This window comes from Taudactylus pleione, unplaced genomic scaffold, assembly GCF_031769625.1.
Source record: "Taudactylus pleione unplaced genomic scaffold, aTauple2 ptg000122l, whole genome shotgun sequence".
Taxonomy (NCBI): Eukaryota; Metazoa; Chordata; class Amphibia; order Anura; family Myobatrachidae; genus Taudactylus; species Taudactylus pleione.
The window spans coordinates 6,203,280-6,230,992 of record NW_028284524.1 but is presented as its reverse complement, the minus strand read 5'-3'; the positions used below and the strand labels follow the sequence as shown (position 1 = coordinate 6,230,992).

General features: G+C 46.4%; 1 protein-coding gene across 7 annotated transcripts; it reads left to right on the top strand.

Annotated features, from left to right (window-relative positions):
* The first annotated feature begins 645 nt into the window (after positions 1 to 645).
* Positions 646 to 26,286, top strand: ZFAND2B (zinc finger AN1-type containing 2B). 7 transcript variants are annotated; one of them, XM_088472302.1, is made up of 11 exons: positions 646 to 729; positions 13,184 to 13,271; positions 13,429 to 13,523; positions 14,364 to 14,495; positions 14,581 to 14,732; positions 14,875 to 14,973; positions 15,439 to 15,493; positions 16,416 to 16,492; positions 24,569 to 24,637; positions 24,912 to 24,970; positions 25,158 to 25,237. In XM_088472302.1, exons 2-10 carry the CDS (start codon positions 13,217 to 13,219, stop codon positions 24,949 to 24,951), a joined length of 774 nt encoding a protein of 257 aa, XP_088328428.1. In that variant the 5' UTR covers positions 646 to 729; positions 13,184 to 13,216; the 3' UTR covers positions 24,952 to 24,970; positions 25,158 to 25,237. The 7 variants fall into 7 exon arrangements, with proteins under 7 accessions (XP_088328428.1, XP_088328430.1, XP_088328423.1 ...); XM_088472304.1 differs by having other exon boundaries at positions 24,562 to 24,637; XM_088472297.1 differs by lacking the exon at positions 24,912 to 24,970 and having other exon boundaries at positions 25,158 to 26,285.
* The last annotated feature ends 1,427 nt before the right edge of the window (positions 26,287 to 27,713 follow it).

Here is a 27,713-nt window from a genome sequence, read left to right as displayed (position 1 = left end):
TAATTGTTTCATCTGCCTCTCTCTGCCCTGTTAAGGGTCAATCCAATTAGCCGCAAAGGGTGCGAGTTGCCTTTGCCACGGCGATAAAAATTAGAGAATACGTCCCTTTTTCTAATGGCCACTCCCCCTTTTCGGGTGGGCATGCTTTTGCCGCTTGCGACAGAGCCCTTTTTATGGTCCGGCGCCGGACCTAGATCACTTATATACTTATCTATTCCTTTACAATACATGGTAAGACTACTTCTAATATGCAATATTAGAACTGTGCAATTGGTCAGTGTTGAATATAGGAAATATTCCAGAAGCTGTCTAAAGGTCAGTTTAGGTAATTTAATTAAAATATCCTAGACTTTACTAATTTCTGTCCAAAACTGGTTTATCCAATAACTTAAAATAAACAAGATAAATACAAAGTTACAATGAAATAAATGTCAGCCTATAACAACAGAAGGAGGTGGCTATCCTAAAATACAGTAAATTATAACTTTAATAAACACAAATTGCCAGATCAAGTCATGGAAGTTGCACAACTCATCATGGACTCCAGCCAGTAAACAAAAAAAAAACAGCTGTGGGTGTACCAACATGGCCGAAAGTCCCGCCTTCTATTTATTGACAGTTCACTACAGCCTGTAGAGAAGCTGATGTGTTAGCGTGCTGCTGGTCTCCGGGGTAACAGACAGGAAGTGACGATATATCCGGGTGTCTGTTGTTGCAGGCTGGGGACTGGTGAGTGTATGCGGGTGTAGTCCGGTGTAGTCCGGTGTAATCAGCCATGATGACCGGGCTGTATTCCGGGTGGAGCTGGGGTGATTGGTATGCAGAGTATGTGCTCTGGGTGTAGGAAAGCGCAGTATAGGGGGAGGCCGTGTAGGGTTATAGCCAGGTAGGTCCATACTGCACACCAGCAGTAGTATCCCCTATGTTACATTTAACGGAGTGTAACCCAGACTGACTTCCATAATTAATTGCTATATTTATGTGTAGCCTCTGTATGTTTTGACTGGTGTAATATTTACTGCATAAAGGTCAGAAACATTTATAGTGTCATTTGTTAAATAAAACATTACGGGAAATGTAGGGGATAAAGAAGATGGCAAAATACATATACTGTCATGTTTATATAACACCAATCACACAGCTACTGTAATGGTGTAGTAATCTGAAGTATTATCTAAATAATATATAGCCTATAGACATTTTGTCAAAATATGATCTAAAATATATATGCTGTGACAGCAGGGATTAAAACTACATCCCGCACCAACCATTATTATACAGCTACTGTACTCCTGCACCAACCATTATTATACAGCTACTGTACTCCTGCACCAACTATTATTATACAGCTACTGTACTCCCGCACCAACTATTATTATACAGCTACTGTACTCCCGCACCAACCATTATTATGCAGCTACTGTACTCCTGCACCAACCATTATTATACAGCTACTGTACTCCCGCACCAACTATTATTATACAGCTACTGTACTCCCGCACCAACCATTATTATACAGCTACTGTACTCCCGCACCAACCATTATTATACAGCTACTGTACTCCCGCACCAACTATTATTATACAGCTACTGTACTCCTGCACCAACCATTATTATACAGCTACTGTACAGGTGTATTCAGCTAGAACATGCTGATTCCGGCTTCCTGACTACATCCCGTCTGTGACACATAAATGGATACCCATCCAGAGCATGATCTAAAATTAATTACACAGTACATCCATTGAGGATTTGCATTATATAAAAACTGCATATATGGGCATGATCTAAAAGTCAGCTGTCATGTAATTAGTACATATACACATTATTTTGTCAGAACATGATCTAATAAAAAAAATACATATACTGCAAGTTGACCAAAATATGATCTAAATATATATCTGAATTTATTTTGCTAGAGCATGATCTAAATCAGGGGTGGGGAACATTTTTTTTTCTGCCGAGGGCCATTTTGATATATATAACATTATTTGCGTGCCTGGTTTAGGCCATGCCCCCTCAGCGTGGTGTCACTCAGGGGGTGGGGCCACAATCATTGGTAATTACAGCAATGCCCAGAGCATCCTGAGGATGCTCAGGGGAGCTGTAAGGTCAGCTGTGTGACCGTCTGAAGCATCCTAAGGACGCTTGAGATGGCACTGCTGCATAGATTCTGGCTGCAGAGTGCCATTCTAGGCACCCTGCTAGCCAAATTAGGCTAGGAGAAAAAAGCCCAGATAGCCAGACCAAATTATTCCGAGGGTCTTATAAGGCCCCCGGGCAGAAGGTTCCCCATCCCTGATCTAAATAAACAATACATGTACAGCTACTTGCTGTACATGTATATATCTATGAATCTATAATTTGAATAATGTTGGGGATAAATAAATTTTCATTTCAAGCAATGTAAGATGGGAAGCATATAATTGTATTCTGATAGGGTACAAACACATTGGCATTTTCATATTGTGTCAAATGTGCCTTTAAAAGGCTCCACCACTTGAAAGCAATTCCAAAAAGTGCCTATTGGTTTATTTCCCCCCATAAATAACATGCCAGGCATGGGTATGGAAAATGAGCACTGCAGGAGAAACCTCTATCTAGAATAGATGTACTTTACAGACACCTGGTATACCACAGAAAGCTATTATTTACTAGATGTCAAAGCTATTGGTTTCCATATACTTCACATAACCTAATGCTGGGTACACTCTGACAGATACATTGGCCGATCAATTGATTGGCCAATATATCTGCTGCCCATCGGCCAGTGTGTACCCGCGATATGTTGGTGAACGTCGGCGTTCACCGACATTTCGCATTGGCTGTGCTGTACAGACGATGGACAGATATGTCTGCAGACGTATCTATCTGTCCACCGGCAAGTGTGTACGGGGGGTCTGCAGACCTCCCGTACACACACAGCGGCAGCCGCCCGCCAGGACACGCCCCCTGGTCACTGGGACCGTCAGCCAGACACAGATGATGGCCGTTCAGTGTGTATGAATGACCATCATCTGCAGATATATCTGTCAGGTGTGTACCCACCTTAAGGCTGGACAATTCCAGAAACCAGTTGAACATATGTAAATTGCAGTAATCTTTATAGATTACTATAACTGTTAAACCTGCATGATGATCCTCTGTAGTGTTGTCAACTTTCATAAAACTGTCTTTTTGGAGAAAACAAGTGAAAACAAAAGCATGGATTAAAGGTAAAAAGTGGATGCAAATTAGACTGGTGACTGAGGGCCTGATTCAGAGCCGCTTGTAAGAGGCCGCTCGTTCGCTCCGAGCGATGTTCGCACAACTGCGCATGCGTATGGGTTGTAATACGCATGCGCGAACCGGTCATTGCGGTCGGAATTTGTGTGCTCGCAAAATAGCGAATGCCTGATAATTTGAGTGACAGAATGAGGCGTTTGTGGGTGGTAACGGGAAGGTGCTTGAAAACGGGGAGTGGTGATCCGAACGCAGGCGTGCCAAAAGGTCAAAACGGGCGTTTTAAGGGTGTGCATAATTAACAAAGCAGCGTCATCGACCACGTCACTTGGTTGTTTCTCAGCCTGAACTGCTCGCATGTTTGCGGTAGGAAAATCTAACCACAAGCACTGTGAGCAGTTCAGATGCCTTTCGATGTACTCGATTAATCAAATAAATAGCGGAGATGACGTAGGATGCGAGCGGCCAGGGGGCGTCTTTACAAAATAGCGAGCGCATATTTTGTTCACTCGCTCAGACATAGAGGCGTCAACAGACCGCAAAGAGCGAGCGCTCAATTTAAATAGCTGGCCCCTTTTTCTGAACGACCGTTCGCAAATAGCGTACAGCTCTGAATCAGGCCCTGAGTTAACAGAGATAGGTAATTACGTGCGGCTATACGTTTCACTAGTGTGCATGTCTTCCTTAGTGGTCAAGTGGCCATTTATTATTTATTGAAAGCATTACGTTTTTCTTGATTTTTCCATATGTTGAAACTGAGTAATTACTATACAACACTTTACATCAATAAATAGGCAAGTGTGTTTCTTTTTCAAAGTAGCGCCCTTCACATTCAATACATTTTCTGCAGTGTTTAAACAACGATTCAAAGATATGCAGTAGACTGTTTTGTGACATCACTTTTAGGGGCATATTCAATTAGGTGCGAAAAGCCATTTTCGTCGAAAAAGTTTTGCCAGTGATGTCATATTGCATGGTGAAAACTTATCCCCGTATTCAATTGTGGTGACTTTTCGCCAGTGCGGAAGTCAATGCATTGGCATAGGCGAAAAAGATTTGCCTGTGAAACCAGGCGAAAAAAAGTGCAGATTTGAGGTTTTGGGGTGCAAAGGTGGGGAAACCCCCCCTGCTCCCTTGGGACTGTCCCCTAAAGCTGAACTGTATAAAAAAAGAAAAAAAAATTTAACACCACAAAAAGTGACTTTGAAAAAGTGGGCGAAAAAAAACAAAGTTGGGGGACAAACTTAAAAACTAGCAAAATAGACTCCAGGGGGATCCCCAAGTATGGGGCAAGTGTTTTGGGGATTGCAGGTGCTTGCAGCAGGTGGATTTTTTTACGTGTTTTTTTTTTAAACTTCACATTAGCAACTTCAAAATATTGTAGCACCCATTTTCATGTACCCCAAATTTGCTGGAACTAGTTATTTTTAAGAAAAAATATTGCTTAATGCCATTCTTAACCACTTATGCAAAAACGCTAATAGCAAGCAATTAAGAAAACTTAAGTACCCAGATTAGCTTTATTAGGGGTACTAGTACATCCCTATAGTGATCCCCTATGTTAATGCAGCTTTTCGGGGGGTACAGGCTGTTTTCCCCGTTTTTGACAGTACTTTTCGCTTGCTTCGAATTCGCCTGGTGCCGTTTTCGCTGATTTCTAATTGAATACGGGGATTAGCGGGGAAGCGCTTTTGATACTTTTCTGCATAGAAAACCAGCGTTGATGGCGAAAATCTTGCCAGGCGAAAAGTTTTCGACTTTTCGCACCTAATTGAAAATGCCCCTTAGTGTTGCAGCTGCCGCATTTTTCACTTCACCATCTGTTGAGACTTCTTTCTGTGCAGTTGTTTTTTCAGGGTTGGGAATGCTCAGAAATCATAGGGTGCTAATCCTTGGCTATATGGAGGGTGTTCCAGTGCCGTTAATTTCAGTCCGTGCTACCAATGCAACATCAGCAACATTTAGCCGGGCATTGTCTTGGAGCAAAAACCACTGTTTCTTTAGCTAATGTGGTCTTTTCTTCCTCATGGATCCATGCAAATAGGTTGTCAGGATGTTTGCATAGTAGTCACCATTAATTGTCTGTCCACGGAGAACCCAGTGCTGTAGGATCATACCGTGCACATCAAAGAACAGTAGAATCATGACTTTACACGCTGAAGGAATTGCAGAATTTTTTGGGCAGAGGCAAATTTGTGCTTTTCCATACACTGGACTGTTGTTTGGTTTCTGGATCGTAATGACGAATCCACGATTCATCACATGTCACATTAGGAAATCTGGTATCCTCTCTGACATTCAAGCGGTGTTCTTGCACAATTCAATTCGTCGACGGATCTGCTCTTCTGCTACACTTCTGGGTACCCACCTGGCACACACGCAATGCATTTTCAGTTCCTTTGTCACAATATGCTGAACCCGTTTGAGATGCCAAGTGAACCATAAAGTTAGCCTTCTGTCATTTTGCAACATCTACGCAGCTTTGGCAATGTTGACATCTAACTGCGGTGGATGGTCTCCCAGAAAGCGCTTTGTCATTCACTCGTGTATTACCCTCTTTAAAGTGCTTCCAACACCGAAATACTGCAACATGGCAAATTGTTTCTCCACCGTATTCTTGCCGTAACATTTAATGAGTTTCATTTCCGCTTTTTCCAAAAAAAATATAAAATTCAATCACACATCTCTGACGTAATATCACAGACACGTCTTTCTCATCCGCCATGACGAAAATTACGAAGATCTTCCACACGCTGTGACCAAACAAAGACGACTACAGCAGTCCAATTACAGGTTCAGACACATCTATGTATGAGCTTCACAATAACCAGCATAGCGTTGGGATTTTGTAGGATTATAGTCGGGCCAGATTAACAATGGGGCGGATGGAGCTACAGCTCAAGGCCTCCACATAAAAATAGGCCCATCAACATGACAGCATGATTACCAGCTGCCTAACTGGCCATAAATAGTTTTTCCAGTTTTCCCTCTAAAAACAATTATGCAATTTTTCTATTTCTATGTAGTTAGGGAGACATTGTGTCTCATAGTGTAGGGGGTGTACACACCAAGGTGACTTTGACCACACCCACATAGCACCGATCACAGTTCTTACACTTCTCAGTATAGGCCCTTGAACATTTTCAGCTCCAGGCCCATGTGGGCCTTAATCCGGCCCTGGGTGTATGATTAACCAATCTTACCAAACTGGTGATAATGATCATCATTTTCATATGTAGGTTGAAACACAGGGCCTGATTCAGAGCCGCTCGTAAGCGGCCGCTCGCTCCGAGCGATGTTCGCACATCTGCGCATGCGCCAACCAGTCATTGCGGTCGGAAATCGTACGCTCGCAAGACAGCGAGTGCCTGCTAATTTGAGTGACAGAATGAGGCGTTTCTGGGTGGCAACAGGGGAAGGTGCTTGAAAACGGGGAGTGGAGATCCGAACGCAAGCGTGCCAAACGGTCAAAACGGGCATTTAATGGGTGTGCATAATTAACAAAGCAGCGTCATCGACCACATCACTTGGTTGTCTTTTAGCCTGAACTGCTCGCAGTGATTGCGGGAAGTAAAACCACAAGCACTGCGAGCAGTTCAGACGCCTTTCGATGTACTCGATTAATATAATAAATAGCGGATATGACGTATGATGCGAATGGCCAGGGGGCATCTTTACAAAATAGCGAGCGCATGTTTAGTTCGCTCGCTCAGACATAGAGGCGTCAACAGACCGCAAAGAGCGAGCGCTCAATTTAAATAGCCGGCCCCTTTTTCTGAACGACCGTTCGCAAATAGCGTCCGGCTCTGAATTAGGCCCACAGTCATTACCTGAAACAGAAACAGCTGTGTAGGAGGTTTAAAACTGGGTGAGGAACAGACCAACTCTGCTACAAAGGTGAGGTTGTGGAAGACTGTTTCATGTCACAGGTCATACACCATGGCAAGACTGAGCACAGCAGAAAGACACAAAGTAGTTATACTGCATCAGCAAGGTCTCTCCCCGGCAAAGATTTCAAAGCAAACTGGGGTTTCAAGATGTGCTGTTCAAGCTTTTTTGAAGAAGCACAAAGAAGAGGGCAACGTTGAGGACCGTAGACGCAGTGGTTGTCCAAGGAAGCTTAGTGCATCAGATGAAAGACACATCATGCTTCCCTTTGAAATTGGAAGATGTCCAGCAGTGCCATCAGCTCAGAACTGGCAGAACCCAGTGGGACTTGGGTACACCCATCTACTGTTAGGAGAAGTCTGGCCAGAAGTAGTCTTCATAGAAGAATTGATGTTGCTTTACTGTTGACAATATGAAAAAAGGAATCTCACATGGTGTTCAGCACTTACAAGCTGAGTTGATGCCATAAGAGTATTTGTTTCAGTAATATTAAGCAATCATCATACTTCCAAGATGTCAGTACAGTATGTGCAAGAATACAGCGTGCTTAGCTCTCTGTCCCCATTGAATCGAATGAAATAACAGTATCTACATGTTGGCTGCAATCATTTACTCATCAAAAGTGCAGTAACTTTGTATTTTCTATTTGTTGCCCATAAACAGAGCCATGGAAACTGCCAGTATTGTTCATGAATTCATCTTCTGCAAATAATTGTTTGTGCAGATCAAAATAATGGCTGAAAGAAGTCAGGAGATTTAATTCCGAATGTAGAGTTCTCTCTGTATATTGATCTAAGCATTCTAATTTTTTCTTTGACAATAAATCTGAACTTAGGTAGGTATACATTTAGCTGCGGTGTTTACCCCACGACTAATTGCCGGCCAAAATCCCCACGGCGCGGGGAAAAGATATTCAATAAAATAGCCTTTTCTTCAGGGTCCATAGGCTCCACAGGGAGACCTTGGGGTGTAGGGGGTGGATGAAGAATCTGGGCACCACACAGTTAAAGCTTTCAGCTCCCAGAATGCACTGGTCCACTCTCTCTATACCCTGACCTCTAGCCAGAGGCACCTCCATTTCGTTGGTGCCCGGCCGGAGTCAGGTCACCATTACGCGGGGGGCTGCTCAGGCAGCCCTAAAAGCTTTTTATTTTATGATTTGTTCTTTTACTCTTTTTCTACTAAGTGCGAGCAGCAGCAGACTGTCCATAAGACGTCTGCGCTGCTGCTCCATAACCCCTCCGGCGCCGCAACGCCAGTTCAGGCTGGTGATGTTGGCGGGCATCCCGGGGTCCATGTTAGCCAACCCCGTGTACGGACACAGACTGCAAGCCGGACGCTAGGAGACATGTAAGATGGATCATCGCTTGAGGTGACCCGCGCTTTAGCAGTCATACCTCCGGTCTCAGACAGACCGGATGTGCTGAGTGTGATCCACTAGACCACCAGGGTACATATGGTCCGGGAACCAGCATCCCGGTGGTTAAACAATCGGCTAGGGGTTGTCAGCTTCCTTGTTAAATCGGCCCCTCTGCTCAGGGCGCCATTCCTCGGAGGTCTTGCTTCTCTGAGCTGTTCTCCTCCGACCACGCCCCATCTGAGGTCTCCAGCAGCCATTTTCTATCAGTGGCATAGTCGCAACTCTCTCGAGGTAACGGGAGGTCCGGTACACCTACATACCTCTCCCTGGAGTCAGCGTATGTAGCGCTATAGCCTACCAGACACTGAGTCTGTGTAGTCGATTGCAGTGCCAATTTGCAGTTATATTTCTGCATTCTATGTGACTTATGCTAGCGCTGCCTGTTTGTGTATATTTTCTACTGTCAGCATATATCTATACCTTTTCTCTCATTGTGCCCTAATACAGGTGTAGTTAGGGTGGTTCCTATACTTCACATCTATAGAACTAAACATATTTGTGAGGTTTGTCACATACAGTTGTGCAATGCACTGTGCCATATTTAGGCAGTGGGCTCCTGCAGCTTACCCAAGCATCAGACAGGACAAGTATGATGCTCACCTACTGGTATGTTTATCTACTGGCATCCTACATACTCGTGGTTGCATTATACCCAGTGCCATATTGTGTGTTATATTGCTCTGCAGCTATGTCTGATAGGGACAAGGGTAACGAGCACACTTCTCCACCCATTCTGCTGTGCTGCAGGTTTAAGCGAGGAGGATTTGGTTCAGGATGGATTATGTGTGAGGTGTTATAATCCACCCTGCACTTCAAACCCCATGGCACCTGTACAGGAGCCCCCTTGGGCTGCCTTTTCTCAGGTTCTGGCCTCCATCGCGTGCCGCTTAGCGGTTCCCGGGTGTTTTTCCCCCTATGGGTTACCGCAGCAGACTGTTATTCCCTCACAGAAATTACCACAACAGATTCCGGCTATGCAGACTCCTCCTGTGCCTCCACCATTGGTAGACGTTCTTTCTACTTCAGTGCAGAGCCTGCCAGCTTCCTCTGCTGCCCTTCAGACCATGTTGCAGGGTGAGAAACCCCTAAAGCCTGCTAAGCGTACTGTGTTGTCCTCACAATCCACACAGCTCTCAGAGTCTTAGATGTCATCTGACGACGGAGAGGTTGCTGATGTCTTTAACCCCGACTCCCCTCTGCAGGAGGTGGAGACTCGGCCTAAAATTTATGTTCCTGCTTTGGTGCGAGCTGTCAGAGCCGTCTTAGTAATAGAGGATGACGAGCCAGCCCCTCAATCCAAGCACCCTCTGTTTAAACGAATGAAGGTGACTTCTGCAGAATTCCGTTTCTCGGATCAACTAGTTGAACATATGGCTGCAGCCTGGCAGTCGCCTGGCAAGAGGTATCTGTCACAGTGCGCCGGACTCCGGGGTGCACTTACCGGGTCTGGCGACACTGGTCTGTTAGGCAGCGGGTGAGGAGTCCAGGGCGCCCGCCGCCGATGCTTCCGGCTCCCCCCAGCGGCTGTAACAGGCAGCCACGGCTCTCCTAGGAGCGCGCGCGCCGTCCTATCCAAGATTTAAAGGGGCATGCGCGCCAAACCCTAATGGCTTATTGTTTAAAACTTCCTGGCACTCTTAAGGTTCCGAATGTTTTTCACGTCTCCCTTTTGAAACCACTGGTTCTGAATAGATTTTCGAAATCCTGTGATCCTCCATCAGTTATTCCAGTAGATCATCAGGAGGATTACGAGGTGAAGCAGATTTTAAACTCCAGGATGTCCCGTGGCATAGTCCAATTCTTAGTAGTCTGGAAACTATATGGTCCAGAAGACCGCTGGTGGATTAAGGTCTCGGATATCAATGCTCCCCGACTTCTTCAGAAATTCCATCAAAAGTTCCCTGGCAAGCCATTTGTTCGGTGCCCACCCCTAGAGGAGGGGGTAATGTCAAAGTGCGCCGAACTCCGGGCTGCACTTACCGGGTCAGGCGACACTGGTCTGTTAAGCAGCGGGCGAGGAGTCCAGGGCACCCGCTGCCGACGCTTCCGGCTCCCCCCAGCGGCTGTAACAGGCGGCCGCGGCTCTCCTAGGAGCACGCGCGCTGTCCTGTCCAAGATTTAAAGGGGCAGGAACGCCAAACGCGATTAGCGTTAGGCGCGAGATTTCAAGTCCTCCCTATAAGAGGGATTCTCTGGCAGCACATAGGTGCCAGAGTATAGGCTCACTTACCATACTCCAGCATTTCTGTGTTGTTCCATTACCTGTTTCTGACCTTGGCTTCGTTTTGTGACCATGATTTCGCCTGACCCTTGGTACTACATCTGACATCTGGTTTTGACCTCGGCTATCCCCTGTGACCTGTTTATGCCTGCTCCCTGGTACCGTCTAGTCCGTTTGGTTCTGACCCGGCCTGTCGACTAAGCAATACGTGTCCTCCACTGCTTCCTGAGTTTACAAGCACCTGTATAAGGGAACCTATCCTGAGGGCCACAACCTGTGTGTCGGACGCAGCCAAGTCCATACCTTCTTGCGAGGGTCCCTGGTGAATACCGCCGGCACATTAGACTCCGCGCCTCAGGCATAGGTCTAGCCAACTCCCTAAATACGGGTCACATCCATAATCCATCCGAGAGTTGTGACAGTATCAACCTCAAAGGCGTTTGGCCTCATGTTACCCATTTCCTGAGGCTCATTGTTAAAAAAAATGGGAATCATCCCCTGCAGTGGATTCCCATGTTACACGTTTAATTAAAAGTGCTACGTGACCTATGCCTTCCATTTCTTCCTTAAAGAATCCAGATAGGAAAGTGGAAACTTGCCTGAAATCTATATACTCTCTTTCAGGGGCTGTTGCAGTCCGCCCATGGCTATTTCATGGGTAGCTAAAGCTATAGAGAGCTGGGCCGAAGCACTTGAGGACTCCTTTCCCTCAGAAGCTCCTGGGGATCAGGTGTCATTGGTTGTTCACATTCGAGATGCGGCTGCATATATTGGAGAGGCTACATTAGATGCCAGTCTACTGACCTCCAGAGTCTCAGCCGCGGCCGTGTCTGCTCTCCGTACCCTGTGGCTGCGCTCTTGGAGGGCGATGCCGATTCTAAGAAAGGCCTGGAAGGCTTACCCTACAATGTGGGAGATCTTGTTTGGCCCAGACCTGGACAAGATTGTTGACACGTTGGCAGCATCGAAATCGGCGTTTCTGCCTTCATCATCCACTTCTTCAAAGCCTTGAACTTCTTTCTTTAGGTCCCCAAGGAAAGCCCAAAGGACAGTCCTTTCCTAGACAGTCAGCAAGGCCACCAAACCCAAGAAACAGGCCTGGAGCACAAGACGCCCTGCTGCTGCTAACCCAGAGGATAAGCCCTCAGCCTGATGGAGCGGGCCTCCCTCTGGGGGATCCCAGAGTGGGAGGCAGACTTCTTCAGTTCGCCCAGTGCTGTTGTCAAACCACCACTGATGCTTGGGTAAGAGAAGTGGTCTCTCATGGGTACGCTCTCTCATTTCTCCGACGGCCTCCCCACCAGTTTTTCTACACAGGCCCTCCTTCTGACCCGAACAAGGCATTATAGATCCAGAAAGCCATACAGTCCTTGCTACAGGCGTGGGTAATTGTGCCAGTCCCACTATCTCAGCAAGGGACTGGTTATTATTCTACTCTCTTTCTGGCTCAGAAGCCGAATGTGTCTCATCGGCCTATCCACAACCTCAAATCCCTGAAGAAATTCCTCAGGGTGCCAAGGTTCAGGATGGAAACCCTACGCTCCATCATACTAGCAAAGGAACCTGGGGATTTTATGGTATCGCTGGATATTCAGGACGTGTACCAACATGTGCCTATAACACCCTCTCACCAGCATTCTCTCCGGTTTGCTATTCTACAGGAACACTTCCAATTTCGGGCTCTACCCTTTGGCCTATCCACAGCTCCTCGGGTATTTACCAAAGTTATGGCTATCATGTGGCCCATCTGCGGAATCAGGGTGTCCGGCTGCTACCATATCTGGACGACTTCCTGCTATTAGCGGGTTCTACAGAAGTGCTCCACAGCCATAGGCAACTAACAATTGCTTTTCTACAAGCACGAGTGGTTAATCAATTGGAAAAAGTCCTCCCTGAATCCCTCACAGAGGATGATGCCCTGCTGGATTCTCAACAGCAGAGAATCTTTCTGACTTCCGACATGATCTCCACATTACAACTACGAGTACGCAGATGCCTCCACAGTCGCCGGGTGTCAATCCACTCAGCGATGCAGGTTCTGGGATCCATGGTGTCCACCTTCGACATGGTGGAATACGCTCAGTTTCATTCCAGGCCTCTGCAATAGCTGATCCTCTCCAGGTGGATTTCCCGTTCGGATCAAAGCTCAGGCAATGGTGCTCTCTCCGGAGGTGAGTCTGTCTGTCTTGGTGGCTACTGACATCTCATCTAACTAAGGGTCAAACCCTGCTGCTAATTGAATATACCTTATGTGTTAAATCTTCAGTCTCCTAATAATGATATGACAAGGCTTATGCATGTATATTTAAACTGCAAATAGAAGAACAATTTGGAATTTGACTAGTAGCCAAACAAATGGATGTTATAAAATAATATGGAGACTTGAATATTGTTTCTGTCTGTAGATAATGTGTCCTTTTTTTTACCTTCAGGCAATTATTTCCTGATTCTTGTAAGGTGATATAATGGAGTTTCCAGACCTCGGGAAGCATTGTTCAGAATCAACTTGCAAGCAGCTTGGTAATTATAATGGTGAAAGCAGTCAGCCCAGAAACAAATGGGTTTAATATGAACCAGATTCTGGTCTGTACTTTGGGTGCCAGTAATTTAAGGCTGTTTGGTACAGGGTTAAATAGTGCCTGCGTCACATTTTCACTGGATTGCTTGTGCTCCACAGATTTCCTACCTCTAAAGTGTGACGCATGTGAGCAAATCTTCTGCAAAGACCACATTACATATGTTCTCCATGGGTGCAGCTCAGCCTACAAGAAGGTAATAACCAATTCAGTTGATATATAGACCTTTGTTATGCTAAATTCACACTGGCCGATGTATCGGCTGTTCAGTTGAACGGCCGATATATTGTAGTTGAGTTGGCAGGTGTGTATCAGCCATATGTCATGTGTAAAGGCGGTCAGCTGACTGCCTGCTGCAGAGGCCGCCGGTGACTGACCTCACAACTCGGCGGGCACATGTGACGGGACGTAGTCATGAGCCTCGAGGCCGCCGGGCTCAATGCTGATACTGGAATCGAAATACCCACGCCTAACTTAATCCAGACGCCAGAATCCAGGAGGACGCGTGCCCGAACGAAGATAAGCCCGGGGCTTGCTTAGTTTTAACCGTGTAGGGGGCAGGGTTAGGTTTAGGTAAGGTAGCTGAGTTAGCGTTAAGTTTTATTTGGGGGGGAGGTTAGGGTTAGGCATCCCTAGGGGGGAGTGTTAGGGTCAGGCACTAAGGGGAGAGGGTTAGGTTTAGGCACGAAGGGGGGAAACTCAAGTTTAGGCACTAACGGGGAGGGTGGGGAAGGGTTAGGGTTAGGCTACAAGAAGGGAGGGTTAGGGGGAGAAGGGGGGAGGGTAAGTATACTGGGATACCAACCATCGGGATGCCGCTGTCGGTATTGTGACAGGAGGAATCCCGACAGCCGGCATTACATACCCATTCTGTTGTGACATCAGGCACGACACATTTGGCTGACAATTGGTTAAGTGTGTATGCACTTAGCAATCATCAGATAAGATGGCTGATCACTCATCTTAGTGTATACCCAGCTTTAGAGTGCAGTTATGTGTTACCCTCACAAAAGTGCTCTCTCTCTCTCTTTGTCAGGATGTGCAGGTTCCAGTCTGTCCGCTTTGCAACACCCCAATCCCAGTTAAAAGGGGACAGACTCCTGATTTCGTAGTTGGAGAACACATTGACCGTGACTGCAAGTCGGATCCAGCTCAGCAGAAGCGCAAGGTGAGGATTACACAAGTGACGGCCATGAGTCCCCACCAGTTATTGCCTGTCTTCATGCTAATGGGTCTCTGTGTTTATTATTAAGATATTCACTAACAAGTGTGGGAAACCGGGCTGTCGGCAGAAAGAGCTCATGAAGGTGATATGTGACGACTGCCATGGAAACTTCTGCCTCAAACACAGGCACCCCCTTGATCACGATTGCAAAGGCGAGAGTGTCCCCATCTCCAGGACAGGGTGAGCTCCTAATATCATAATTTTATCATGTCCTAAAATGTCCGTTTTCTGTACTATACTGACTATTCCTGAGCGGTTTTTGGAAAAAATATTTGCCAGTTAAGTGGTTAATAGTTCCTCATTGTGAGATGTTACTTTGCAGACACGCAGCATTGCTCCGATCTCAGGCCTCCTCTTCCAAAGCCCCTGCCTCCTCCAGCTACACAGCTGCCAAACCAACAGCACAACCCCAGCGGAACAGGTAATGGGAAACCGCAGTTGTTATGTACTGTATAGCACAGCACCTTCACTTTGGCTTCTTGACCCTTTAAATCTAATGCTCCTAATGTGACTATTTATAAAATGTGGTAGAAATATTGGGGTATTAAAGGAGAGGCACCAAAAGGTTTGCAGCGCCAGACAGTCAAGGTAACAAGTAAAATGCAAGTTAAATGAGCATACTAGTCATGTGAGAATGCGTATGTGAGAAGAGAGTGTGGTCACTGCAGCCTGTGATTTCATCCCTGCAACTGTATCTGACACTGATGGGGATGATTAGCTCCTATATCACACAGTGTGTACTGCAAATACAGATTCCTTTGTCAAATGTCAAAATTTGATGATTCTACAGTTTTAGTGCAGCCCAAACATTTATTATTCTAACAATGTCCTAGGACATGAAAGGCACTGTATACTGTTATATGTTACTTTGGTCTGTCTCTTTCAGAGTAAGTGTCCCCAGTGTACAGCCCCCTGCAGCAGCTGCTTTGCAGAATGGATTAGTAAGTGTCCTTTTCCTAATACCCTATCAATAAGACCATCAAATAGATGTATTAAGGAGCGTTTTGTGACCAATATCCCTTAAGATTTTCAATCTAACCTAAAAGAAAAGGTTAACATCTCACTGCCTTTTGTGGATAGTTTCATGTGTTCTGGCCATCTGAGGACTTCTCACATGACCAGAAGTGTGTCTGAGATTGCAGTCCCAATTAAGGCCAGAAGTGGGTCCCGTTTTCGCTGATTTGGAATGAATACGGGGATAAGCGGGGACGAGCGTGATACTTTTTCACACCCAAAACCAGCAATGACGGTGAAAAGTCCGGCAATGGACTTTTCGCTTCTAATTGAATACGGGCCTATATCTAAGGTCCCTGCAGAATTGGAGTGTAATATAGCAATACAAGTAACCACATATCGACACAACACAATAAGACACATCTCAGAGGCTGGTCACTCAGCTGTATTTACACACCTAGCTAGTTATATGCCATAGTAATTCTTAACGTCAGCAGTAGGGAGGACGTCCATCTATAAACCCCACACCAAATTTGTCAGGAGAGCCCATGGAGAGGTGGGTACAGTCTCATTGATCAGCGTTTTCCACAAAGTGACAGCTTTACCAGGGAACATTAAAAAGCGTACTGAATGGAAGAGAAAACTGCCTTTACTCTTTCTGATATTGTAGCTCTTTTCAGCTTATACAGTTTGTATATGTATCATTTATTAGAGAAGCAGTTTGAATTATGATAAACTGGAATTGGTTGATAGCTGTTTGATACTGTAATATTGTATTCATACACTTAAATCTCCATAGGAATAGCTGCAGTATAACTTACCCTAGTAGTCTAGGTCCATTTTTCCATAAGAACCAGTCATTACCGCATCACTGTTTCTGCTATTTTTGACTCTATGCTGTTTTCTCAGACGGAGGAGGAAGCTCTTCAGAGGGCTCTGGAGATGTCAATCGCGGAGTCAGCACAGAATGTGACCCAACAGCACAGGTACAGTGATAGGCAGTTTAAGGTGAACGCCAGTCCCATCCCTGACCAACTGAGTCTGAATCTGTACACGAATATTTACAATGCAGCGGCCGCAGCTTTTTTCCACGCTAAGTTCCATGGTGCTTCGTATACAGACTCAGTCGCACACAGATATAAAAGTGTCGCTTACCAAATAAATCAGTGCAGTCTCGTGAAGCAGCTTGTCGCATCCGTTTGCGATTAAGAAGCATTTTTCGCTCACTTGCACCAGTGTCTCGCGCCGCATGGTTTATTGGGGTTAGGTGTATGAGGACATATCTGTATATTTATAAGGCCCTCTGCTGGAAATCTTCAGTATTGATATGTAATGTAATGAGAGTATGGATGTAACTTACAGGTAGAATAATGGCTGAACCAGGTGCGATTATTTATATGGTTTTGCTTTATGAGTCCTTGGTGTTCCCTGTTTGTTGGGCCTCACTTCTGTCTGTATACCTTCTAGAGCAGGGGTGCTCAATATGCAGCCCCACAGCTGTACTGGAACTTCACATCCCAGCATGCTCTGCCACAGTTTTAGCATTACCTAATAGCAAAATTGTGGCAGGGCATGCTGGGATGTGTAGTTCCACAACAGCTGGAGGGCCGCATGTTGAACACCCCTGTGCTCAGGGCCGGATTTACCACTGCCCATCCTAGGCGGCCGCTTAGGGCCCGGCGGGACCCAAGGGGCCCGTGGCTAAGATGTATAGAGTGACCGTGCTCCCCCCACCCCCACCCTGGCGGCCGCGCCTGGCACCACCTCCCCCCCAAAAGTAAAATAAGGTGGCCCCGTTACCGTGTCCGTAGTGCTGAGCGCTGCCAGTGCCGCTCGCGTCATGACGTCAATGTGCATGACGCTGCGCGGCCCTTTCCCTCTGACCCTCTTGCCTCTGTCCCTGGTCTGACGCTGCGTGATGTGCCACGTGATCCTCCGAGGAGCAGCTGCAGCAGGGAAGGAGGGAGGAAATGGAGCCGACCTACTGTACGCCGGGCCCACGCACAGCACACAGGCACAACTCTGCACCTCCACTGTTCCAGCAGCTTTTGTGGGGGTGAGTGTGACACAAATGACAGGATGTATATATACTGTGTATATATATATATATATGTGTGTGTGTGTATATATAGATATATATATATATATATATATATATATATATATATATCTATATAATATATGTGTGTATATATGTTTATATGTGAGTATGTGTATATATATAATATATGTGTATATTATGTTTATATGTGAGTGTGTGTGTATGTATATATATATATATATATATATACATATATACATATATACACACTACTTTGATATAGATGCAGGAGGGATTTGTGGGTTGAGGGGGGGCCCCAGAAATATCAGTGTAAGGGGACCAAAATTTTCTGTTGCAGGCCAGGCCGGCTCTATCAATAGGCAGGGTATAGAGCGCCGGAGGGTCACATGTTACTGCTGTCTATCCCCTCTGCCTGCGCTATCAGGAGGCACTGCTCCGTGATGCGATGTGACGTCATCACGTCACACCGCAATTTACACTGACCAAGGCAAAGGAACAGCCACTCGAGGAGCCATGGAGGTCAGCGGCGCTAGTACAAATGTCCCCGGCAGGTAAGTTTGGCGGGGAGGGGGGGGGGAATTGAAAGGTGCTGTGAGGGAATGGGAAGGAGTCGAGCTGCGAGGGGAGGGGATCAGTGTTGAGAAAGAGAAAGGAAGGGGGGGTCTCTGCTAAAGTGGTCTATGCTTTGAGGGCAGAGGAGTCTGTGTTGTCAGTGGAGGTGGTATCTTTGGGAAGGGGGGGGTCTGTTCTGAGAGGTGAGGGGGGTTATGTGCTGAGAGGTGAGGGGGGGTCTGCTGAGAGGTGAGGGGGGGTCTGTGCATAGAGGTGAGGGGGGTCTGTGCTGAGAGGTGAGGGGGGTCTGTGCTGAGAGGTGAGGGGGGGTCTGTGCTGAGAGGTGAGGGGGGGGGTCTGTGCTGGGAGGTGAGGGAGGTCTGCACTGAGAGGAGAGAGGGGGCTGTGCTGAGAGGGGCCCCAAAACCGGTATCTTGCCTAGGGCCCCATGAGGTCGAAATTCGGCTCTGCCTGTGCTAGAGCATAAGAAATGTATCTATCATGCTGCATACTTCTGTGGATTTCTTCGCATAACAGGTGGCTACAGTGATGCCATTATTCTTACAAAGCTTAATAACATGTCCAAATAAAATCGAACATTCATTAAAATCCCTTAATGGGAGCTGATGGCAACTGAGTTATAGTTGAGGCGTTTATGGCTACTGATGGGAGGATGGGGATGCTTTACTTTGTAACATCATTGGCTTTTTGGAATTTTAACATGGAACAAATGTGTGTGTTTTATTTTTGTCTTATAATTGCAAAACCGCAATAAAGAAAAGGGTTTAAAGAATAATGGCTGCTGTTTTTTGTTGCGATGGCTGCAGCTGACTGGAAATCGTCTGTAATTTCTTCTTCCTCCAATAGGGGGGCACAGGGACAACGCTGGGTATAACCTGAAGAGGAGAGTCTGGGCACCAATTGGTTAAATACAAATACCCACAAAGCCCAGGCTCCTCTCCTCTATACCCTGCCCCCAGGCAGGGGCCCATCAGTTTTGAGTTTGGTGCTAGGCAGGAGCTGGTCACCAGGTTTTAGGGGGCTACTTTAGGTGGTCCCCTACGATTTTATTTCACTTTTATTTAATTTATTTATAATTAGTTTACTTCTGAATGTGCAGTCGATGGTATCCTATAGGACGCCCCCACTGCTACTCCACCACCCCAGTGCCGGTGGCCACAGCACCGACGACTGGGCCATTGACTTTGGCCACGGTCACCTCTACATCGGAGCCGCAGCTGGCACTCAGCCAGTTAATTTGTGGATTTCATCGCCGGAGCAGGAGACCTCAGTCAGTGCTGGTAGGTGGGGGCTCCCGATTCACCATGCTCTAACCTAGACAACCAGGGATGCATACTATGATTCAGGGGCTGTTTAATAAAGCAGCAGCGGCCATATTCCTGGGGGGTTTTGCCAGAAAGAGGGAGGTGGACGGTTCTCTGTTCGCCCCTCTCCCACCCTTTGAGCGCGCTTCTCCCTTGCAGCCAGTAAGCTCCAGGTGCCTGCTCATTTCTATCCTCCTCTCCTAGACGCTGGGTGGCCATTTTACTGCATGCCTGCCTCAGCACTAGAGTGATAAGTTTTGGGCTATATTCTCCTTTATAGCCTGCTCCCTGGAGCTGTGCTTTATTCTGCTCCTTCCTGCTTTTTAGCTGGATTGTTGAGCTATTTAGCCCACTATTCTGCATTAAGAGGTCTGTGTGCATGAAGGTAAGAGTACCCTTTATTGTGTGCCTGTGCTGCTGTTACTGGTCACTGGGGGAGCATCCCTTACAGGGATGAGTACAGTATATTAATATATACCCATATTGCTGTTATATTATACTGACACTACTTGAGGACCCCTTTGTTGCTTCACATACTCTTCTTAAGGTGTGTGGTGGTACTTCTGCGACTTCTAAAATGTCCATAAATAAAACTACCAAAGAGACAGGTGCATCTGCATTGCAGACATGCAAGAAATATCTTCTTATTCTGTCTCCTCAGGATCTAGAACATGACGGCCTGTGTGTTAGTTTCTTTGGAGCTCTGCAACAGGTGGTTGCGCCCATGGATTCTACTCCAGAAGTGGCCTGGGGGCCACGTCTGACTCAGGTTATGTCGCAATTTGTAGACCGTATGTCACACCCAGTACCGCCTGTCCCTGTTGAGATGCCACCCTGGATGCAAACTTTTGCACAGTCAGTACAGGGGTTGGCTCAGGTATCCACATCCTTTCAACAGATGTTGGATAAGGATTGAGCTCCTAGGCGTATGCCTGCCCCACGCGAAAGCCCCACTCCAGTATCTGGCGGAGTTTCGGAGTCAGAAGTCTCTTCTGATGGCGAGGCTAGTGCTTCTATTGCATTCGATGTGGAGACGTCTTCTGTACCTGAGGAAGCAATGTCTCCAGTAGACGTAGAGGCTCTTATTAGAGCTGTTAAAGCTATCCTTCTGGTGGAGGAATCTGAGCAACCTCCCAGATCCAAGGCATCTGTCTTTAAAAGACAAAGAAGACAGTGACGGAATTTCCGTCGTCAGTACAGCTAGAAGACCCTAAGCGGGGGCGTGGACTCACCCTAGCAGGCGCTTTCAAGTTTCCAAACGTATTGCTACCTTTTACACTCTCCTTGAAGAGGATAGGGCTAAGTGGGAGTCTCCTTCCCCGGTGGATGCCCACATCACTCGGCTGAATAGATCATCCCTCCTACCTATTCCTAACACAGCATCTGTTGCTGCTGGACAGACGCTTTGGAGGAAGGTCTTACCTCGGGTGTACACCGACGTGATTTAGTTTCAATGGTTACATGAAAGAGGCAGCTTCTTATCTCTCCTAAGCAGCCATAGATTTGGGGGTTTTAACTTCTAAAATTTCTGCTTCAGCAGTTGCGTCAAGAAGAGCACTCTGGCTGCGTACCTGGAAGGCGGACACGGAATCTAAGAAGGCCCTGGAAGTCCTCCCTTATTCTGGTGACGTTTTATTTGGTCCGGAACTGGCAAGATAGTGACTACGCTAGCAGCTTCTAGATCTGCTTTCTCCCATCGGTTACCACCCCGAGATCCAGAACTTCTACATCTCGTTCCTTTCGTCCTCAAGGCAAGGCCAGAGATCAGCCCTATCTCAGAAACCAGCTTCCGCTTCTAAAAGCTCCAAACTCAAAGGTAAGCAACCATGGTCCACTAGACGTCCAGCTGCCAAGCCAGCAGACAATCCTGCCGCATGATGGGGCGGGCCTCCTTTCGGGGGACCTCGGAGTGGGAGGCTGTCTTCTTTGTTTTTCGGCTATGTGGATGCAGACCACAACAGAAGCTTGGGTCAGAGGCGTCGTGTCTCAAGGCTACGCTCTCACATTTCGTCAGCATTCACCTTCCCGGTTCTTTTCCATTGGCCTGCCAACACAGCCAGACAAAACAGAAGCTCTCGAGACATCGGCTCGCTCTCTCTTGGCCTCAGGGGTCATCATTCCAGTTCCCCCATCCCAGAGAGGGGTAGGCTTTTATGCCAATCTATTTCTAGTTCAGAGGCCGGACAGCTCCTTTCGACCCATCCTCAACTTGAAACATCTAAACAAGTTTCTTTGGATTCCCAGATTCTGAATGGAGTCCCTTCGGGCCATCATTTTAGCATTGGAGCCGGGGGCATTGTTTGATATACAGGATGTATATTTGCATATCCCTATACGAGCCAATTACCACCAATTTCTCAGGTTTGCTAACCAAACCAGTCACTACCAGTTTCAAGTGTTGCCCTTTGGTCTGTCCACAGCCCCTCGTGTGTTCACAGTCATGGCAGTGATGGCTGCACATCTGCACTGATGGGGTGTCACAATTTTACCATACCTGGACGACTTGCTGCTACAGGCACAATCTCCAACAATTCTCAAAGAACACATCCATCTGACGGTAGAGCTCCTACAATCTCACGCATGGATAATCAATTGGAAGAAGTCCACGCTGTTACCGTCCCAGGAAATGCTCCACCTAGGAGCACTGTTGGATTCAAGAGCTCAGCGAGTATTCATCCCTCCGGAAAAGATTTTGACTTTACAGACCAAAATACTTAATTTTCTCAGTCACCGTTGAGTTGGCATTGAGCGTTCTCAGTCACTCGTGCATGCAGGTTCTGGGGTCGTTGGTCTCAACATTCGATATGGTGGAGTACTGCCAGTTCCACTCCCGGCCTCTCCAGGTTATTATTCTGAAACGATGGATCAAGTCTCACCCGAACCTCAAGGCTCAGACTCTACTTCTTCCTCAGGAGGTACGTCTCTCCCTGCTGTGGTGGCTCCAGCTCTCACATCTGGACAAGGGACGCCTATTTTGGATCCAGGACTAGGTCCTTCTCACCACGATGCCAGTCTTCGAGGGTGGGGTGTGGTCACTTGTCACCTAACATTTCAAGGACGTGTCAAGAGAGTCGGCTGTCTATCAACATACAGAGCCCTGTGTCAGGCACAACACCTTCTTCGGGGACGTCCGGTGAAGGTTCAGTCGGACAATGACACAGTGGTGGCCTACATAAACCATCAGGGCGGCACTCAAAGTCTGGGAGCCATGCAGGAAGTCAACCGAATTCTTCGTTGGTCAGAGCGTCATCTTCCGGCACTGTTCACCGCATTCATCCGGGGTATCCAAAATTGGGAAGCGGACTTCCTAAGTTGACAGGACGTCCATGCAGGCGAGTGGGCGCTGCATCCAGACGTCTTCCAGCTATTGGTCCGTCGCTGGGGCCTACCGGACATCGACCTGATGGCATCTCCCTACAACCATCAACTTCCTTGGTATTGCTTCCGCATCAGGGATCCGAACGCTCTTCTGGTGGATGCTGCACGCGGATCTGCTGTCTCGGAGTCCATATTTCCATCCGGACCTGGCCAGACTCTCTTTGATGGAATGGTTCTTGAATCATCCATCCTAAGAGCAAAGGGATTCTCTAGAAAAGTTGTTAGGACCATGCTACAGGCTAGAAAGCCTCGTTCTTGAAGGTCCAGGTATCCTCTTTGTCGATCCTCTTCCAAAGGCAGATTGCTCTGCTGACGGTGGTGCATACCTTTTTTCAAGGAATTCTGCACATTCAGCCACCATTCGTGGCTCCTTGGAACCTTTCTTTGGTTCTCTGTGCTTTAAAGGCAGCTCCCTTTGAGCCATTACAGTCAGTGGATTTGTGCTGACTTACGTGGATGACTGTTTTTCTACCGGCCATCGCATCTGCCCGGCGGGTGTCTGATTTGAGCTCTCTTTCTTGTCGCTCCCCATTTTTGTTTTTTTCATTCTGACAGGGCTGTGCTATGGATGCACCTGGGCTACCTTCCTAAAGTGGTATCCCGTTTCCACATTAATCAAGAGATTGTTGTTCCGGCATTCCAGCCTACAAATTCTTCTCCACCAGAAGCTTCGCTGGATATGGTAAGGGCTCTCCGGATTAATGTCAGACGGACCAAGGAGATACGTAAGTCAGACTCTCTTTTTGTGTTGTATGATGTTTTTAAGCAGGGCTGGCTGGCTTCTAAGCAAACCTTGGCCAGGTGGCTCTGCCTCTCCATTTGCCATGCTTACTCCCTGGTGAACCGTCCTGCCCCTGCCGTGGTGACGACATATTGCACACGGTCAGTTGGGTCTTCTTGGGCAACATGCTGTGGGGCTTCTGCCGAACAGCTCTGTAGGGCTTCCACATGGTTGTCTGCTCATACCTTCATCAAGTTTTATGCTTTGACACTATTGCGTCCTCAGACGCCGCCTTCAGGCGTTCTGTGCTCACTGCAGCTCAGGAGCGTCCCCGCCCATAGGGGACTGCTTTGGGACGTCCCAGCATTGTCCCTGTGCCCCCTAGTGGAGTAAGAAGAAAATTAGACTTATGTCTTACCTGAAGTTTTTTTTTCTTCGACTCCATAGGGGGCACAGGGCACCCACACTGACGCACCGATCTGCTGGGGGTGTTTCCTTGGTGACTGGTCTGGCTGTACTCGCCATGGTATGGGTGGTTCTGTATGTATTCCGGACTTCCTTCTCCTCTGCCTCGCTCATACCTTGTGCTTGCTAACTAAAAACTGAAGGGCCTCTATCTGGGGGTGGGGCATAGAGGAGAGGAGCCTGGGCTTTGTGGGTATTTGTATTTAACCGTTTGATGCCCAAACTCTCCTCTCCAGGCTAAACCCAGAGTTGTCCCTGTGACCCCTATGGAGTCGAAGAAAAAGACTTAACAGGTAAGACATAAGTCTAATTTTCTACTTGTACATCAGATCCCTACTATACTTCCACTCTCCAATATTGTTACTGAAGCCTGCCAGCAGAGGTCCCCCCTGTAACCAAGTAAGCCGCGTTCGGCAGAGGTATACTGTGTATAACACCCATCAATGTATTACAGTGGGGTTCAAATAAACATTATCTAGCTTCTGATTTCACATATATAATACTAATGGTGGATAATGTCTTTCTGCTGCTATTTAGTATTTTGTTTCCTAGCACTCAGGAAGAAGAGGACTTGGCTCTGGCACAAGCTCTGTCCGCTAGTGAGGAAGAGTATAGACGGCAACAAGCGGTGAGTACACAGAAATCTGAATATAATCTGCACCCATGCAGAGCATGGGTCTGTTCCTGTGTTTTATATTTAGACTAAAACCTATATCGCTATTACACATTGTGTATCACGTTCCAGTTATTTATTGCCAACCTGTGTTACCTAATTTTCATTTATGTTACACATTTAAATATCCAAGAACTGATTTGCTTCCATTTAGTATACTATACTTATAATGGCTCAGCCTCCAGTGGATGAAATCTCACAATATACAAGGTGCCTATTTTTTCTTTAGTGCTCTGACCGACACGCTTAGGATTTTGCATTGCACCTAGCGCAACACTGTGCACACAGGTAAGTGTAAAATAAAGAGATTCAATTTTTATTTATTTTATGTTCATTTGGTTTTATTTAGGAATATGGTTTATTAGCCTACTTGTACCTTGTATGTTGTACATTGATTCACTAATATGCATTGTTTTTATTCAAACTGTTTTAGACCATAAGTTTACACTAAATATACTGTAATATCTGAATTCAGGAGCAGAGTCGCAGTGCCAAACAGACCACCTGCAACTTGTGCTAGCGCAGCACGGGACCTTCCACCCCCCCCCATCACAGACACAGGGACTTCAAGCAGAGTTTCGACAGAGTTACAGCAGCAGCAGCACTTGTTTTGCCTTTTCAAAGCGGAGATGTTATTTGGACAGTGTTGTATGCCTGGGTTTCACATTAGTGTATCGCAGAAAGGCAAATATTGTTGGGAATAAGTTAGGTTTAAAGTTTGTCTGTCGCCTACAGTGGGAGCAGCTACAGTATTGGCCAAACAGATATTCATGACAATACAGACATTAGTTCAGCCCAAAGGGCGGCTGTCTCTGCTGTCTGTTGGTGACAGGTGCAATTTAAAAAGTCCAGTTTCAAAAAGGGTTTATATGTTGTATCAGCGGTAAACAGGGGGCCTTATGTTCTATGTGGCGGAATTCTATCAAGCACATTTAATCATTTCCATTCCTGCTGCTTAATGAAAAGAGATTCAGGTGATTTTTATTCAGTAGATCTAGCTTAGATAACCTGCGGCATGGTACCTGCTGTTTAGACTACAAGTCTCAACATACCTTAAGATAGCAGGGTATTATGGCATTTGTAGTTCAGCAACAGCAGTTGCAGCTTTACTGTTTGGTGCTAGAATTTGAGGAAAGGCTTCTTATGCTTTGGCTCGTATAACTGCCTGGAACACAGTGAGTCATCGGTAAACTGAGTAACGTGGATGAGACACAGGCACAAATCAATATTATTACCGAGTCTGCCTAATTGTAAAACCAATTTTTATATATCCAAAATGTTATAAAGATTAACTTATTTAGGAGTCTTAATTACATCGTATTCCTAAAAGAAATAAAAAATAATCTTACATACTTATTTTCTAGATAGTTTTGTAAATTTATACTTTCTTATTCGAGTGATATTCCATAATGTTCTCAACTTAATAAAAAACAAATTCAGCTGTAAGTTGGAGATAAAGGGCCTGATTCAGACCCACTCGCGAGCGGCTGTCCGCTCGCAAGTGGGTCGATGTTCTGGACTGAGCATGCGCACGACGGAGGGAGCTCCGTCGTGCGCATGCGCCAGACGCGACGAGCGAAGGAAAGTCCTTCGCTCGTTGTGTCCGATCAAAGGGGGCGTGCTGTCAATGTTGATTGACAGCACGCCCCCTTTGGTAGGCGTGCCTCCCTGACGGGGGCGTTCCCACGGGAACGCCTCCCGTCAAAAGCCGGCCCACTGACATCACTAGTGATGTCAGTGGGAGTGATTTTGGCTCTGATAGAGCCAAAATCACTCCGGAGCTTGCGGTTGAAAACCTCAACCGCAGGCTCCGGCTCGCAGTTTCGATGGTCGCGATGGTCACGACCATCGCGGCCATCAAAATGCACGCTCGTATAGCCTGTGGGTGGTTACCCACAGCTATACGAGCGTCCAGGAGGATGCTCCATTTTCATGGAGACCGGCCCTCATTCAGAGCGTGCGCTCTGCTCAGAGCGTACGGCTCTGAATGAGGGCCAAAATCTCTAACTTATTATGGCTCCTAATGAAAAGAGCCTCACTGAGACCAGAACGTGCCACTAATTACACCAATAGGAATTTGGGTATCAATTTAAATGTTTGCAGTCTATTAAGTAAAATTTATGCACGAGTCCCTTTGATGACTATTATTCACAGAGAAGCTATATAATCACAACCCAGTGCTTCTGCTGCAAGTGCGGCAGTCTTCTAACTATATATTTATATCTCTATATTAACCATGTTCACAAATAGACATCTGATGTGTACATTTACCACACAGCAAGATGTCCTGTTCTACTGCCTGTTATATGTTCTAGAGAGAGAACACAAAATATGCTTGTGTACTTATTTAAAGGGTTTATTATGAAACATTAGTGCGAGTATGGCGTGTGCATTATTAACTGGAACATTTTTCTAATTGTATTTATTACAAAATATGAAATATTGAAAAGATCTGTGTTTCTAAGATAGAATACCTTTCCATGCATTTCACATTCCTTCTGTTTCATGTGAGTGTTGGCTGCATTTGGGCCTTATGTGTGGACTTTATTGCTGATCTCAGAGGTATGGCGCAACCTGCTATGGTGCTCAGAAAGGGTTCATAAGCCAAAACCTCTGGCATATATTCAGAGACCTTCCAAAGACGTGATCTTAGTATGAGCATAAGGAATGTTGAATTTGAAGGGAAGGGTAGATTTTAGGACATAGTCTAAAATTAATTTAATTATTTTTGTTTATTAAACTCAATTAGTAAAATGAGTCTTCTAACAGTGAATGAATATATGTCTTTTAAATCTGCACTAGCACCTATGGAATTGTTTACTCAGGCCAGGAGGACGGGGCATGTTGGTAAAAACAATGATGTAAGTGGTAGTGTATCCTTAAAGATTAATGATAATCCTAAGTAAGGCGATTTTCTCAGGTTCCGTAAGCGCCGAGAAGCGGATGTTTTATGATGGCTCTTTCCATTGATACTGTGACTATTTTAATGATTGGAGGAAAAATGTCAGAGAGAGCATCACCTCCACATGTT

Coding starts and splice junctions, on each gene's coding strand:
- ZFAND2B (XM_088472298.1), top strand. CDS start 13,217: ATGGAGTTTCCAGACCTCGGGAAGCATTGTTCAGAATCAACTTGCAAG. Junction 14,496..14,580: donor CAGCTCAGCAGAAGCGCAAG/GTGAGGATTACA, acceptor TTTATTATTAAG/ATATTCACTAACAAGTGTGG. Junction 14,733..14,874: donor GTCCCCATCTCCAGGACAGG/GTGAGCTCCTAA, acceptor GTTACTTTGCAG/ACACGCAGCATTGCTCCGAT.